We start from the raw sequence: 17793 nt of genomic DNA, 5'->3' as shown, positions 1-17793 counted from the left end.
CGAAAAAAGGCCAGGCTCATTCTCTGCATAAAAATTTGCTATGCATTGGCCAAGAAGCAACCTCCAGAAGGTTTGTGCGCTCATTCCACCAGAGCTAAAGCTGCAACCACTACTTTAGCTCACAAATATTCGGTCATGGGCATCTGCCAGGCAGCAACGTGGGCTTCCTACACACGTTCACCAAATATTACTGTCTGCACAGTCTGGTCCGTAGGCGGTGGACAATTTGCCCGTTCAGTCCTGCAGGACTTCCTTGTTTGAAATTGGTCTGCAGACCCACCACCGGGGAGGGTATTGCTATGGTAACTATTCTAAGGTCCGTAATCTGTGGCTAGAAGTCTCTATCAGACTTCTATAACTCCTTATCTGGTTGAGACTATATCTAGCTGCAGATTCCTTACTAACCCACTCATCCTCCCCGCTATGCAGACAGATTTCTAGGAACAGGGCTAATCCCTGTCCAGACCCTAGTTTTGACACCAGTGGTCGATGTTCATGGTTTCACATTTCTGGCGTGGAAAGTCGTGAAAAACTAACATCAGTGCACCTATATAGGTGCTGCGGATGACACTTTCGGCTCAGACAACGCAGACGATGCATTTGGAGCCGAACTGCGCCACAGCACCTACCAGCGTGCAAGGGTACTGCTCTCAAAAAAATTTCAGATCCGGTGTGATGTCTAGGAATTTCTATGGTAAGGAATCAGTGGCTAGATAGTCTCTACCAGGTAAGGCGTTACTGAAGGTATGTAACTTGTTCATCTGAAAGAGACACGTTAGTGATAGATTCCTTACCTTAGAATATCCCCAGGTGTCAGACTAAACCTGGGAAGTTTTTTCGTCCGCAGTACCCTTGCGCGTCTGTATGTGGCGTTGTGCGGCTCCGCGGCCGTCGCTGGCACCTTAAGCGCCGAGATAATGTCACAGAGACTACTTAGGTGCCACCCATGCACACTGACGTCCGTTCTTTCTTTTTCCGCACCATTAAGCGCAGATCTGGTTAGAGCACGTACCCTAGTCACTTTTTGAGACTTTTGTATCCTGTGGTTTTGAATCTACTCTGATGCACGTAGGGATGCCTGGTCTGGCACTCGTTCCAGCACCGTTCATGGTCCAGGGGCCACTCCAGAGGACGCTCGCGGGGCCACCGTCATCGCTCCTCTGTTCCAAGTCTTCGCCCTCGGATGCAGGTAAGAGACGACATAAAAAGAAGGCGAAGAAGTGTTGTCGCTTTCAGATGTCCCCCTGTCTGTCCCCAGATGCGGACGAGGGGGACAGGGGTTCTGACCCCGTGGCTCCTTCAGAGTCCCGCAGCCTACCCGCTTTACCCAGGTCCGTCAGCGACTCCCCACAAATGCAAACATTTCTTGTTGCCATGGACCGCTTGTTTATGACTCGAGCTCCCACTGGCGCGCCCTCGGGCCCCATGTAAGGATCCTGTTGGGTCGCCGGCGGCTTCGCCGCCACAGGATCCCCCGCTGCCGCTCCGTCATCATCGCCACCCTTGGCTCCGCCTCTGGCGCCGCAGTAGATACCATTGGTTCTGCCCCTGCCCAGGTTCCAGGACAATTTTTTTCCTGCCTAGGATCCGCACTGGGACACGGCGCCGGTTCGGTCGTGTCCGGCGCCGTTCCTGATGCTGTTTGTTCCTTCCCCAGCCCCTGCCCCACCGCCACAGCCTGTACCACATACGGTGGAGATGGAGGGTGACTGGGAGGGGTCCAAGGACCCTCTTGCTAGTCAGTGTAACTCTGAGCAGGACTGGGCGGATGAATTAGAGGAGGCTGGTGGCCTTGATGTCTCCTCCGACCCGGGGTTTGCTTCTCCTCCACCTACCATGGAGGAGGGCGCCTCTTACACAGTGGTGCTCCGTTGGGCAGCTGAGGTCCTCAATCTTGACCTCCCCACGGTGGCCCTAAAAATTAATCTCCTCACTGAGGTGCTCCAGGCGGCGTCCACTTCGGCGGAGCCCCTACTGCCATTTAATGACGCCCTCACTGACGTCTTACTGGGCACTTGGTTGCGGCCAGCCACAGGGGCCCCTGTGGATAAGAACGTCACCAGGCGTCATCGCCCGGCGCCGGGTGACCCTGCCTTCCTGACCACTCATCCTGTGCCCGAGAGTCTGGTCATTCAAGCTTCGAAGTCCCAGAGTGCCTTTCCCACGGCCACACCGTATAAGGACTCTAAGAAGCTGGAGCAGTTCGGCAAGCGGCTGTTCTCTTCGGCCAGCTTAGGGTTGCGGTCGGTGAACACCACATGCCTATTGGGCCACTATTCCCATGCGGTGTGGGATACAGTTGCTCGGGTGTTGCCTCAGTGTCCTGAAAAGACACAAGCTGTGCTGTCTCAAGCTGTTGCAGAGGGTAAAGATGCGGCTAAGTTCGCCATTCGGTGTGGCTTTGACACAGCGGACTCGCTGGGTAGAGCTATTTCTACGACTGTGGCGCTTCGTCGCTACGGCTGGTTGAGATCTACCGGGTTCTCACCAGATGTCCAAAGCTCTCTCATGGACATACCCTTTGATGGCACTCGCCTGTTTGGCGATAAAGCCGACAGTGCGCTGGAGCGTTTCAAGGACTCGCAGGCTACGGCACAGTCCTTAGGTCTTCCCACGGCCACGTCTCCCTTTCGTGGCCACGGAACGGGTGCCCCTGCACGTTCGTTCAGCCAGAAGCCTGCGCAGAACCAACCTCAGTGCGTGGAGGCCGCCATGGAGGTACAGGGCGGGTCAGCCCACCTCTGCTCCAGCAGCATCTGCCTCCCGTTCACGCAGCATCTGCCTCAATGCCTTCCTAGTTCGAGCTCTGGGGTGCACTCCACGCCTGTGGTTGGCAGGATTCAACATCACCTCCCCCACTGGCGTTCTGTCACTTCGGACAGGTGGGTGCTGCAAATTGTCCGACGTGGTTATTCTCTCCCCTTCGAGTCTGCCCCCCCAGCCATGCCACCTCAGTTCCACCGCATGTCGTGGGATCACTTTGCGCTTCTCCTGCAGGAAGTCACGGCGCTCCTGGCCAAGGGAGCCATCAAATGGGTTCCTGGGCCAGAAGTAGGACGTGGTTGTTATTCCCACTACTTTCTGGTCCCCAAGAAGTACAAAGGGGGCCTGCGCCCCATCTTGGACCTCTGGAACGTAAATTGCTTCCTCCGGAAGGAGAAGTTCAAGATGTTGACTCTTGGCTGCCTTCGACCCTGGAGACTGAATGGTAGCGTTGGACTTGCAGGACGCATATTTTCACAACCCCGTCCTACCGGCGTTGCCTGCAGTTCACGGTAGGCCAGGAGCATTTTCAGTTTGCCGTGCTCCCCTTCGGCCTTACCAGCGCCCCTCGGGTGTTCACCAAAGTGATGGCGGTGGTCGCAACTCATCTGCGCAGGCCAGGGGTGTCAGTCTTCCCCTACCTTCGACGACTGGTTGTTGAAGGCGGGCTCACCCCACGCGTCCCTCCTGGGATGGGGAGGCCACTTGGGAGAGGCGAGATCAGAGGCATCTGGTCTCCGTCGGAGTCCCGGCTCCATATCAACCTTTTGGAGCTTCGGGCGATCCGGCTTGCACTGAAGGCATTCCTTCCCTCTGTCCGGGAAGTGTAGTGCAGGTGTTCACGGACAACACCACCGCCATGTGGTATTGCAACAAACAGGGCGGGGCGGGGTCCTGGATCCTATGTCAGGAGGCTCTGCACCTCTGGACATGGCTGGAACATCAAGGCATTACCTTGGTGCTTCAACACCTGGCAGGTTCTCTGAACGCCAGGGCGGACAAACTCAGCCGCCGGTGCTTGATGGATCACAATGGCGTCTGAACTCGGATGTGGCGCAAGGTCTCTTTCTGCAGTGGGGAGAGCCTTGGTTAGATCTATTCGCCACCGAAGAGAGCGCGCAATGTCATCAGTTTTGCGCGTTGGAATTTCCAAGGCGGCACTCGCTCTGCGACACTTTTCGTTGCGAGTGCAGTTACGGTCTGTTTTATGCCTTTCAGCCTATACCACTTCTGCCCAGAGTGCTGAAGAAGTTTTGGCGCGACCGGGCCCAAGTCATCCTTGTGACTCTGGATTGGGCACGAAGATACTGCTATACCGAGCTACTCAGCATGGCGATTGATCCCCCGATCCGACTGCCTCTTCGGGAGGATCTTCTGTCGTAGCAGCAGGGGGCGAGCCTCCACCCGAACCTGTCCATCCTCCACCTCCTTGCGTGGTGATTGAGCGGCGACAGTTGACAGCTTTCGATCTTACTTCCGAAGTCTTTGATGTCATTCTGGCATCCAGGCATCCCTCCACTAAGACTGTATACGCCTGCAGTCGGAACAAATTTGTGGCATGGTGCACAGCAAAGGCTGTGGATCCCCTCTCTACCCTCTTTCTGAGGTCCTTCCGTTACTTCTATCCTAGGCCCAGCAGGGTTCTGCTGGGCCAAGGATAGAAGGATGAAGTTATCTGTTATCTGTTGAAGACGCTTGAGCAACAATCAGATTGGCAAAGTTGCAAACGCACAAGATCACTGGAGACATTTTCTCTGCGTTCTTTACATAGCTGTAGTGTAGGCGATGCACTCTATAATTTTACCCAATGGGGTAGTACTTACTAATCGGCCAGTAAAAAGTACTCCAGTTGGGTAGATTTTTTTCTCAAAACAGCGGCCTCTTCTTGGATAAATACGCCCAGCAGGATTAACTCTGGCACAATGTTCATTCACAGAATTTACACCTCAACAGGTTACACTTAGGACATTTTTCAAGAATGTAAAAATGTACTGAAAAATCCAAAGGTTACAGGGACGTTATAGTTGCGGAAATAGAATTGGCAAAATCTTAAAAATCTATGTAAAAGCCAAACTTTACAGAGACGTCCTAGTTAGGCTCACATTTCACTTATACCCAGCTGGACTGGGCATAGTTTTGCTCCCCGTCTCCCTGTCTTGCCCCCCCCCCCCCGCCCCCCCACGCCCCCCCCATCGTATTTCTGTTACTCTGCTTTTTCCTTGTCTCCTATCTATCTGTTCCCATTCAGCATTCTTTCGTTCTTTGTCTACTTCCTTTGCTCCGATCCCCTCTCCCCTGAATCTTTCCCCTTGTCCGCTACACCGCCTAGCCCCCTGTCCTTTTGTGCCCTTTTACTAAGCACTCCTTCTCCCCTTGTTGGGAAAAGATCCAAAATATATTTAGGCTGGAGTCTCCGCATACCCGCTGAGAGAGTCCACAGAGCCAAGGGAGCGGAGCCACTCACAATTGCGGTATGGTATAGCACCCCTTGCCAAAGCACTCCCTCTCCCCTTTTTGGGGAAGGATGCAGTAAGTAGGCCTTGGAGTCTCAGAGACCCCTCTGAGAGAGTCCATTGCACTTAGGGAGCCTCTTGCAACAGAGATGGGAAAGGATACCACCCCCTCTGGAATCACAGCTTACTGGACTTTGGGGCGCAGCTTTGACTCGTCTACCGGTTTGTGTCCCCGTCACCCCCCCCCCTCCTCTTCCCATGCCGTGTCTCTAACCCTTCCCTCCTCCATTCTCTGTCTACTTCCCCTGCTCCTAACCCCCCCCCCCACTCCCCGTAATATCTCCCCTTGCCTGCTTTTTCCTTTACCTATATGTTCCTTTTTGTTTGTCTCAACCTGACTTGTCACTATGTTGCCATGCTCTAATAACTGTGTAACCTTTGTAAAGATGTAACCTGCAATTATTGTCTGATACTCATGTAAAGCGCTCTGAAACCTCCAGGTCTAGCCAGCGCTATATAAAACCTTTAAATAAATACATATTACGTCACTCATGACCTGGTCAGTGACATCACTCATGACATCCTGTGAGTGTGCGTGTTTTTTAAAAGTTTGAGTGTTAAACATATATAACAAGGTACTGCAACACTTAAAATAGTATACTTTCTGTATTACTGAGTGATGCTCTTTCTAACCTATATTATGTCCGTGTCTGTGTGACTGTATGTAGGTTTTTTAATGTTATATAGCACTGTCGACTTGTTGGTCCTGGAGGGTAGCATAGAGTACAAAACTGCCAACATATGCTTCACTGCTGAACCTGAGAAAAAGGTGAATTTGGTGTGGTTCACCCTGGATCTCATTTTCTAAAGGGAGAACCCTACAGAATGCATGAATCATACATTTTGCCTTTCTTGTTACCTTCTGTGTTAGGCAGAGGCGAATTTTGCAAAATGTCCTCAATTTGCTTTTGAATATAGCATAATACTTAGAATAAAACAAAAAAAAAACAACCCTCCTTGCTAGGCCCTGGGATTGTTATGGACTGTTTGGAATAATGCACCTCACAAGGTCAGAAGAATGTATTTGGTGTAGTGGGTACCGGGTAGGTTAAATTGTCGCTGTGTATCCTGTGATAGGAATTCATTGATTGACACTTGAGCATCACAGACTTTTTATTTTTTCACTTATCCCATAGATTATTGAAAGGGCCACGGATGCAGGTAGGGGCCGGTCCCAAATTTACAAATTCAGATCAAATCATGCATGATGTGGTGTATCTCAAAATGCTGCCCCACCTCACCCTCAAATCTGCGACAAGACGCCCTCGGGCATTCGTGGGCTCTACAAATCCGATAATCAAATCATAATCAAATCAAATGTGGCTAGGGACCGGGTCCCTGATATTCCCTTCAGCTGAAAGGGGCGCTTTTACTACACTGCTTCAGGCATGTAACGCCTCCTCTCAGATATACATTGAGCTTTAGCAACGCTCCCTTCCTTCTTACCTTCCAGCCAGGAGTATTAGAACCCCTGCCTGCGTGCTGCGGCTCCGTTTGATGTTCGTATACTTTATAAATTGCAATGGATCAATGTCAGTTTTAATTTGGCCAATGGGAATACTCATTTACTGCAAAACAGAGCCATCTAGTGGATTATTTGTATTTAGCAGTTCAGAAGGCTGATTGAAAACGCGGTAAGCAGTGAAGTAGTCAGTGGTACTCCTCCTGATCCCATACCTTCACGATAAATAGATTTGCTTCTTCACAGCAAAAGCACGCGGTAAGTGGGTGTTTTGGTGAGCAGCGGTTTGTTGGAACTTTTTAGGTGTGGGACCAAGTCTTTGCAGGAATGCCTGAAATTGTTTTACACATGCAACTCCAAGCAGTTGGGTGGGGAGTAAAAGTTAAAAATACAAATCCTCGGGAAGGAATGTAGTATGCATAGGTTGTGGCTTGTAAGAGCGATTGTCTCGGCAAAGCGCAGCACTTTAGAGGGTATAAAGCTTGCCCCTTCCATTTACTGTTTCACTTTGCTTTCCTTTACCTGGTCACTGATTTTGCTCTTAAGTCAATAAAAACTGCATCGAAAGTTTTAACTTTGGGACATATATTCCCTGATAATGTCGAACGAGTGCAGAGTACACTCTGATTGGAGTTTTAGTTGTCACCCAGCTATGAGTACACGATCATGAGATCACTACCGTTCTGGTCAGGAAATTGTTCTTACAATTTAGATCGCAGTCTTTACCGATTATGGCCTTACGTGCTAAGAGGGCAAAGGTGATCTACCAGAGTACAGGATGCCCGGCGGGTAACGGGACCTAGAGAAAACCGATCTCACTTTTTATTCTTTTGCTCAGCATCTGATGCCCATAGGAGAAAATGGCTATTGCCCCTATGTAGATTCCTGAGTATAAGGAGTTAGTTGGTTGCCACCATGCTCGTAAGATCTGACACCTCTAGGCTGGTGGTTTTTGCGGTTGTTAGAGTCCTCCAGGCATCCTGGATATGGAGGTCCGAATGCATTAGTGCCACTGTTAGGACACCTGAGGAGAAACATTAAGGGGGGCCGGATGTCTCCAAATGTGTACGGTCAGTCCTGCTCAGTCCAGGGGATTGAAAAACAGCGTATTAAGTTTTTTTTTATAAATTGTGTTTTACCCATTGTTTTGTAATGTTTTTAGTCATCTTAAATATCGTTTTTAGCGTAAAAGTCTTATGAACTTATAAATCGTTTATCTATTATGTTGCTTGTCAATATACACTATGTACTTTATTTTTTGGGGTGATAACTAACGTGTATGAGTTCCTTCCTATTGGTTTTACTCTCGTTTTCCCGGATGGCATAGCAGACTTAGCTGTAGCTACTTGGGGATATTTCTTTCTGGCAATCTGTTTTATTATGCAGATGTATTATTGAGGATATTTTGTTAGATTCATCAACCATTTGTGATAAAGAATGTAAAATGGCTTGAAACTTACACCAGTCCACTTAACTGTATTGTAGCAAATTGAGCTTGCAACTTTGTGTTTTTCTGTGATTATTGAATTTCTCGTCAGCTTTTATGGTTCTTCAAACCGAAATAAAGATAAAGATGATGATTGGATTTTTTTTTCTGTTTAGGTCCGGAGAGTCCCTGGGTCCAGTGGACGTCTTCATAAAACGGAAGATGGCGGCTGGGAGTGGAGTGACGATGAGCTGGACGAAGAAAGCGAGGAAGGAAAGGCTGCCGTGGCAATGCTCAGAGTGAGGCAATGAAATAGAATCAGCGCTGCTAGCGATGTTACTAAAACAGCTTCTGTTTTTCCCCCAAAATGTTACATTTGATTTTCCAGTTTTCCTCAAATTAGTCTTAAATTTGTCTCTCCTATTGATGTTTCGCTCAACGATCTGCAATACGATTATGTTCCGTATGTTCCTACAGAGGCTTATTTTAGTCAAACACTCTTTGTTCATCCCTAACAAAGGTAAATACTCAGTCAGTGCAATTGGTAGGTACCCTGAAGCCTCGTGAGAATTGAGCATGTTTTTTATTTTCGCTGGAAGGACATATCCTATTTTGGATTTCAATACTTCTTGAGGGCTCCCCTTTAATAAGTCTTTTTTTTTTTTTTTACAGTGGTCAATTGCGCTTTTCCATCTTCTCGAAGAGAGTAGGGACCCTTTCTGCACAATAGCAGCATGTAATTATCTTCTCAATGTTGCATTTGTGCATCTGCCTTCTGGCATTGTACCTTTTTGTAGCTGGTGCTAAACTTCCCTTTAAAAGTGTAGTGCCAGAAGTTGTTCAGCCTCTGCTGTGGGTACCAGTTGTTGCCCCTACCCTCCTCTAGGGCCGCTGCATACGTCAACATTCACTTCTTTGCTGCTGGTTGTGCTTGATCTCTGTTGAAGTATCTGCAAAAAGGATTGGTCTGTCCTGGTTTTCTTTGATTCCACCACCAAATGCTGATTTTCTATGAAACCATGTTCTGTGTCGGCACCCACCAACTAATCAAGTTTTAGTTACTGCTGTTCTATAAACCAGAAAGTAAAAGCGAACATGGTATGTCCAGAGGATCTTCGGTGATGATCCAAAGCAGGATTGTTCAGCGTTTGAGGGCAAGAGCCGTGTCAGATTTTCAGGTTAATCACTAAGTAAATAGTTTGATTTAATGATGTGTAGGACTGGATAATGTATTTAACCTGCAGTACCAAGGCACCTTTAATGAATGCCGCCACAGTTAACCTTTTTGCTGATTTGCTGTTCCCATGCTAATCTAGTGCTGATAGATCCAAAACGCTATACTGCATCACTGTCCTGACTTCCATCATGATAACTATCAGTACCGACACATGTACAGATTGCAAACTTTCTCTCTGGATATGTGATTTAATCGGAATTCCAGTACTGAAGCACTCGCAGAACTCTTTTTTTTTTTTTTTTTTTTTTTTTTTTTTGGTAAGACTATATTAGCATTTGTCAAACTTACAGTAATTGTACAACACAGTGGAGGGAATGAGTTCTCGGTCAGCCAAGGTTGTACATTGTGACACAGCTATTTAGCCGACATCCTTCCGGTCCGGCAGCAAATGTTTGACAAAACACATAAGGCAATCATGATATATCAATAGTTGGTAAGACGTCTTACTGTTTTATGCTTTTTATAACAAACAATCCAAACTTTAGACTCATGCCAATAAGGACAGTTACGTCGAATCTACCCATATATCCCAGTGTCACTTGATTAGGACCAGGTTCCTATGCTATCACCCCTCTCCTTCCACACACCCGCTCCACTGTTATCCCTGGCACTCGACCCCCAACTTCGCCAGTCTATCCACCCACTCCCTTCAATCTAGTCCTCCAGGTCTTCACCCTCGTCTGAGCTATCGTCCTCATCCTCCGGAAGCGGCTCACAGAGGTCCCCCCTATACTTATTCCAAGCCACCCAGATTGCATTCCACTTGCGCGGGTTAGCCCTCATTTTGTAAACTGCACGTTCAACAATCATCAGTTTGTCCATCGTTCTACACCACAACGCCAGCGTAGGGATTTCCGCCACACCCCACCTCTGCGCAATGTCGCGCTTGGCTACCATAGTCCCAATGGTGACCCACTGCTGTCTCCGGTGCGGCAGGTCAACCCCCTCCCACACATTCAGAAGGCATAGACGTGGGTCTGGCGGTATGGAAGTGTCAAGGGTTTGGGAAATAGTGCGCATGATTTGCCGCCAGTAATTCGAGATAAGAGGACATTCCCAAAGTGTGTGTAGTAATGTTCCTTCCTCCCCACACTCTCTAAGACAATACGGGGTTTCTGCCCTATGCATTTTGTGTAGTGAGGACCTGGTGTAGTATACCCTGTGCAGTATTTTGAGCTGTATCAGCCTGAATCGGTCCGACACACCCGCCTCCCGTGGCGATGCCAGAGCGGCATTCCATTCTACCTCATCCATGGACCCTAACTCAGATTCCCACCGTTCCTTCAACTTCTGCAAGGGATCAGGTAAATTATTCAATAACTTACGGTATGTGAGTGAGGTGGCGCGTGTTTGCATGAATTCCGTGAGGAGACGGTCCTCCAGAGGTGAGGAATCCGGGATTTTAGCGCCCGGCTCAATGACCGCCATGAGTGCATGTCGTATCTGTATGTATCGGTAAGTTTCATTGGGACCTAATGCATATTGTTGCTGCAGGTGTGGAAAAGGGATCATTCCCGTAGAAGTCCATAGGTCTCCCACTGTCGATATGCCGATATTATCCCACTGAGTAAAACCTTTACTTGATCTAAGACAGCCCAATTGTGCAGTGTCCCACAGTGGAGTAAGTTTAGTTAAGACTCCCTTCCACTTAAGTCGTGTCAGTGCCCTGTGCCATATAGTGACCGTGTGTTTGGTTGGACCGAGCAGTGTCTTCGCAAGGGTAGGAGTATAAAGCGGGGCCAGCAAACTGTGTGTCCCCAATTGCGTTCTATCTGAGAAGTACGCCGGGTCATTCTGTGTAACGTGTAACCAGTGATTAATAACTTTGAGTTGCGATGCCCAGTAGTAGAGCTCAATATTAGGTAAGGCTATCCCTCCGTCGTACCATCCACGGTTAAGCTTCGTGTGCGCAATTCTGGGTGGACGTTCTCCCCAGAGCAACTCGGAAATCAGCACCGTCACTTTACGGAAATTGGATGGTGGAACCAGGATCGGGGTGTTTTCTAGCACATACAGGAGGCGCGGTAAAGCCTTCATTTTGAATAGCGCCGCGCGTCCCAACAGCGTAAGGGGCAAGGTTTTCCAGTGTCGCACATCCGCCCGTAGTCTGGTAAGAGGGGGCGCCAAGTTCAAATCATAGAACGTAGCCGTGTCACTAGTGACCCGGACGCCCAAGTATTGAAACGAGGTATCAGCTATAACCAGCGGGCAGTTATCGGGAAGGATTGGCACCGGGCCTTTCAGTACGTAAACGACTGACTTCGTCCAGTTAATCATGTATCCGGAGTGTAATCCATGCGCGTCGCAGATCGCCAGCAAATTCGGGATGCCCGTGTCCGGGTGGGACAGGTAAATTAGCATGTCGTCTGCATATAGGGATATCCTGTCCTCCCAGGCGTCTCCCCACGTGAGACCCTTTAGCAGGGGAGTGGCCCTAATGACAGTAGCCAGTGGTTCCAGCACGAGGGCGAACAGCAAGGGGGACAGTGGACATCCCTGACGCGTCCCTCTAGCCAAGGGAATCGCTCGAGAGATGTGGCCGTTGGCCGCTACGTGTGCCACCGGATCCGTGTAGAGTAGTTTGATCCACGAAACGAATTTGGGACCAAAGCCCATACGAGCCAGGACCGCGAAGAGGTACTGCCATTCCACCATATCAAAAGCCATTCTGGCGTCTAGTGACAGAATGACCGCCGGTTCCTGCAGTAAGTGGGCTCGCGCCACCACCCCATGCACGCGTCGGAGGTTAAGTGCCGTGCTTCTGTGTGGCATGAAGCCCGACTGATCCGGGTGGACCAGACATTGCAAGTGTGGGGTCAGTCTGTTCGCAATGAGTTTCGCCAGTATTTTAGCTTCAGCATTAAGCAGTGAAATCGGGCGATACGACGTACATTCCGCGGGTGGTTTACCTGGTTTTGGGACAGTCACTATGGTTGCTACCCGTTGATCCAGGGGCAAAACCCCCGTTTCCCTGCACTCCGCGAACATGGCCAGGAGTGGCGAGCTCAGGGTGTCAGAAACTGACTGGTACCACTCGACTGGAATCCCGTTAGGGCCGAGCGCCTTGCCCGTACGTAATGCACCAATGGCCGCCCGGAGTTCTTCCTCCGTCAGATCAGCCTCCAATTCAGCCATCGCTTCCGAAGGCAAAGTTGCGACCGGTATGGTTTGCAGCGCTGCTACCGCAGCTTCCGCAGTGACAACCTCCAGTGGGGTGTAGACCGTCTGGTAGTGGTCAGCCAGGATCTCGATAATTTCGGAGGGACGTGTATGGGGCGTACCCATCGGATCCATTAATTGTAAAATGTGCCTGCCGCCCTCGTTCTTCCTATCTAGCCAAGCCAGTAGTTTGTTGGCCTTGTCTCCCACATCATAGACTCTTTGCGCAGTCGTCTCAATGTTTTCCACCGTTCGCTTTCTGAGGAGATCGGTATGCAACTGTTGGCGGAGGTGGAGTGTGTGGCGAGTGTCTTCCGTCGGGAGCGCCATATGGGCCGCATTAGCTTGCTCCATTTGCAGCTCCAGAGCCAGCAGTTCAGCTTTCTGCTCTCGCTTATGTCGCGTTATCGCTGCAATCGCCTGGCCCCTGAACACTGTTTTATATGCTTCCCACAAAGTCGTAGGGGAGGACACCGTGCCTAAGTTTTCCGCGAAGTATAGCTTGGTTGTTTTCTTCAACGCTTTACGGACTTGAGGTATTCTGAGATATCCTGGGTAAATGGGGTAAATTCTTTTACGAGCGATCGCTGCGCAGGACAGGGACATAGTCAAGGGGGAGTGATCTGAAATACCCCGAGGTCTAATACATACATCCTCCACCGTGAGTCGACCACCCCCCAGTGTGAGGAAGTAATCAATGCGAGATAGGCAGTCGTGTGTAGCAGAATAATAGGAGTACTGGAGATCCTCGGGGTGCAAGTGTCGCCATATGTCCACCAACCCTTGTGCCTCAACAAAGTCACTAAATCTGGACAGACCAGGTGTTTGTGTCCGGGCCGGGAACCTATCTTTCGTAGCATGGGCCAACGCGTTAAAGTCTCCTCCCACCACTAGGTCTCCGTCCGGGAGTTCCAGAAGGAACTTCCCCAGGTCCGGAAGTGCAGCCGCATGCAATGCCGGGGGGATATATACAGACACCACATTAAGGGAGACTCCCTCCCACTGCCCACAAGCTGCCGCAAAGCGCCCATAACTATCGATCTTGGTAGCCTGTAAAATAAATTTAGACGCTTTCTTCAGTAAGATGCCAGCCCCACGAGACCCCGTAGTGAAGTCAGAGTGTGCGATCATGTGGTATCCCCGCCTGTTCAGAGCCTTACTAGCTGCACCAACTAAGTGTGTCTCTTGAAGAAGGATCAGGTCGCAGTGGAACCGTCTAATACTTTGAAGAACCAACCCTCTCTTTACCTTATCCCCCAGGCCCCTCACATTCCAGGACATAATCTGTAACGGAGGCACAGGCCCCACTCCAGGAGCATCTATCACGTTACTCGGTTGGGACATTCCCGCCATTGTATATCTGTATGTAGAGACCCAGGACCTGTAAGGCTTGGCAGTGACATGTCTGATGAGTACCCAGTCCCGGGGCATTCCCCCCTCGCCAGCAGTGGCTGGCCTGGCGTCTTCGAGTCAACATCAGGCCATTCGGCGTGCGTAGTCCAGACCAACGCGACAAATGTGGATACCAATGTGATTAGCAGAGTCGAACAATACAAACCATGAAACCGCAACAACCCTCCCCTCCCCAAAACTCCCCCCCTCCCTGCCACACGGACTCAGAACTGCCCGACACCCCAACTCAGCAGAGTGCTTGAACCCACCCAAGTAAAAGTACAAAGTTACTTGCTCGTCGGGGGTGAGGAGTACTCCAATGTCAGCAACCCCTCGTACCCTCTGCAGGGGCCCTCAGGCCAGTGCGCACGGCAGCACAGGCAGCAGCCATAGTGTCAAAAATAGTCTCGTACCTGCCGGGTCACTAAACATCAACCTCCAGATCAGCATCAGCATTGTCTCTCAGCGGCGAAGTTCTTTCGGTTTCAAAGCCCTCACCTCGATTCTCGCCCTGGTCCACCAGAAGTCGGCCCCTTTGACTTCGCCCCTGACGGCGGGGTTGTGAGGCTGGCCGCCATCCGTCCAGCCAGTCCCGGGCAATCTCTGGATTGTCAAAGAACCAGGTTCGATTTTCCGCTACCACCCGCAGTTTCGCCGGGAAGATCATGGAGTATTGGATCTCCCTCCTCCTAAGTTCCTTTTTGACGTCCATGAACGTTTTCCTTCTTCTGGCCACCTCCGCTGTATAGTCCGGGAAAAAAGCCACGGTGGAGTTCTGGACCTTTATAGGTGGGGACACTCGCGCAGCCTGTAGGATGGCATCCCTATCTCGGAAGTTAAATAGTCTCGCCAGGATTGGTCTAGGGGGTGCTCCCGGTTTAGGCTGACCACCAGGTACTCTATGCGCCCTCTCGACCGAAAAGAACGATGACAATCCTTTCGGTTGGAGCTGCGACTTGATGAGGTCTTCCACAAAAAGGTCAGTCGCTCTAGTACCTTCCGACTCTGGAATTCCAAGAATACGGATGTTGTTCCGTCTGGAGCGTCCTTCTTGGTCGTCCAGCTTGTCCTTCAGTATTTTATTCTCAGCCACAACTGCCTCCATCGCAGTCTGGAGCTCCGAGACATCCTCCACCAGTGATTTCGTGACAACCTCCAGCGAGCCCACTTTTTCGGCCATTTTGTGGAGGTCTGCTCGGATGAGGGTGATTTCCGTCGAGATCGAACCCACCGTGGTCTGGACTTGCGTGAGAGCTCTCATTACGTCGTCCAGGGTTGCCTTCTTCGACCCTGCAGTGTCCGCCGGTCTCGTAGATGCATGCCGTCCTTCGACCGGAGGGGAGGCCGTTTTATCACTGGTGTATCTCTCGATACGTGTCTGGGTCGTGCCGCCCTTGGCTGCCATGATGTCCACTGTAGAGCGCAGCAGGTCAGTTGGTGGGACGGATCAAGAGAGATAAGGTCAGCCACGGGCCCGGCCCCACCTGCAGCACTGCCAGGGCAGACAGTCGGATGTAGAAGGGGATCACGCCCCCAACGATGGTGGAGAGTCAGCCACGGTACGTTTGCCCCGCCAGGCTTTCCGCCCCCTCCGGTAGCTTCACCCCAATTACGTTTGCAGGGTCACAGCTATGGAGCAGTGCGGGGTCCCACTATGGCTCCGGGGTGTCACTGGGAGCGCCTCGTGTCTAGTGTGTCCCTGGGCGTTACCACGGGCCCATGCTATGGAAGTTGGTAGGCAGTCACCGGTCCACCATTTGTGTCCCCCAGTACTGGAGTCGCGCAGATTTGCATTGCAGGCGTAGCGCCTGGTGCTGCCTCCCTGCTAAACGCACGCAGGCGGTGGAAATGAGGGGGGGGGGGGGGGGAGAGCTCCCAGGTACTCCGCAACCCCCGCGGATCTTGCCCGCTCCGGTGGTAATCACTGCTGGCTCCTCACCGTACCCTTCCAGTTCCCTCCTCACAGCGCCTCGGTCCACGACAGGTCCTCCGCCCCACCAGCTGCGCAGGATAACGTGGGCGCTGCACCGGTAGAGCCAGCGTAGGCAAGAAAGGTCGCCGAGCCTTCCGCGGGGTCTCCTACCAGTCCCGGCCACTTCCGGTCTGTCACCACCGGGCCGCACACACTTCCGGCCGGGTGCGCTGGCAACTGGCTTCCCCGGTCTCTGGCCTGTGGTCTGGGCTCGCTGATCCTCGGCCGCAACTCAGCCACCCGGCACCCGATTTCCTCCCGGTTGCTCGCCGCCTGCACCGCCCGGCTCCGGGCCCTCGGTGCCCCCGCCTGAGGCACAATTCTGCAACGGATGAATATTCGGATCGTCAGAGAGGCCGCTTCGTGATCGGAGCTAGTCCTCTACGCTGCCGCCATGTTCGGCCGCTAGCCACGCCCCCCCCACTCGCAGAACTCTTAAAAATTTATTTTGCCCCATAGCATTGCAGTATGGACTTTGATGAAATCCCTTCTTCATATCGAGGGGGTTCAAAAGCACAAGCCGGCTGCGGATATTTTCTCAACCTCCAGCCTCCTGGGTTCACAGTTTCAAATACAGAGGGACTGTGCATATCCTGTAGGTTAGTTTTTAATTGATCATAACATTAAGATTGTGAAAGGCTAGGTCTGCTGCAGAGATGTTTTTGTGTTACCTACCATGGCAGGAAAATAGCTTTAATGCTCCAGAAAACTAAGTGTGTGAATGAGATCGATCCATCAACAGGTTACATGTGCCCACCACAGTAAAACAGATGAAGTTGTTCATGTGAGTATTTTAGGATCTGGTTTACCCAGCGTTTTACAGGTTCCAAACCCTGTAGAATATCTCCTGGCTTAGCTTGCTCCTGATATTTATCTGGAATATGTTGAGCACAAGTTTGAATCCCAACAGGATTAACATATCCTTTCACCCTTCTACGGCTGACATTAAAATATGGTAATAGCAGCGATTTATTGAACTGGGTGGTAGGACTCTAGCTCCCCTGTGTATTCATCATGCCTCTTGCTACCTCTCTTTACTGCCAAACAATGGAAAAATATCATTAGAGCCTCGGAAAAATGTTTCGTTTGCTAGATTGTGCCAGGTCTGTGGTCATGTTATCAACTATAGACATGCAAAGTGTACACTTCAAACGTTCAGTAGCGCACATCTGGAGTGCAACTGATTCACAGTGGTTTTTGAACCGATACTGGCACACGCTATCTGCGAACCTAATGGTTCAACGTGCAAGGCACACCTCATTAATGTGCAAAGCACACCTCTTTAATGTGCAAAGCACAAATAATCTGCAATGGAGAGCTTCCTGTACATATTTTCTCTTTGCTTGTGGTCTGAAAACAGCTATTTCCTTTAGGAAAGAGGTGCCCTGGGAGTTAAAAATGGGCATACAAAAAGGAAGCACCACTACTTTGAGCACTAGTCTTAAATCTTAAATCTTTGTATATTGTATGTTTGGACCCGGGGAGATTTCTAGATTTGTGTTGTAATGTGGACCAATATTAGTACCGTTATTTCGTGTGTTTTAGTATTAATATATAATTGCATAAAAATCGTTTGCACTCTTCACTGTGCACTGTTTGTGTCTTGCGTGGCAAACCTGTTTCACCTGTTACAAACTCTAAATACCCAATTGAACATTAACCTTTTTTTCTTTTGTTTTGTAGTCACCAAGAGTGAAAGAATCTTTACAAAATTCGGAGGTAAGTCCATTTATTTTCTCACCTTTGCTTCGTCTTATTAGTAGATGTCATTGCATGCAACTACATAAGGTGAATGCAGAACTTCCTTGTGCGGGTCTTCTTGCTATTATCATTGGATGTGATGTTTTTCATCATACTGTAGGGGGTGTT

At 50.3% G+C, this 17793-nt stretch overlaps 1 protein-coding gene across 1 annotated transcript in view; it reads left to right on the top strand.

The window, feature by feature from the left end:
• Nucleotides 1-17793, top strand: part of OXSR1 (oxidative stress responsive kinase 1) — a 633421-nt gene that overhangs the window by 434564 nt on the left and 181064 nt on the right. Inside the window, exons 11-12 of the mRNA XM_078665259.1 lie at nucleotides 8341-8463; nucleotides 17608-17643. Of these exons, the coding sequence (XP_078521385.1) occupies nucleotides 8341-8463; nucleotides 17608-17643 (159 nt within the window). The remainder of the gene's footprint in view (nucleotides 1-8340; nucleotides 8464-17607; nucleotides 17644-17793) is intronic.

The sequence above is a fragment of the Lissotriton helveticus genome, chromosome 10 (assembly GCF_964261635.1).
Source record: "Lissotriton helveticus chromosome 10, aLisHel1.1, whole genome shotgun sequence".
Classification (NCBI taxonomy): domain Eukaryota; kingdom Metazoa; phylum Chordata; class Amphibia; order Caudata; family Salamandridae; genus Lissotriton; species Lissotriton helveticus.
Note: the sequence above shows the minus strand (reverse complement) of the source record. Positions and strands in the feature narration are given on the sequence as shown.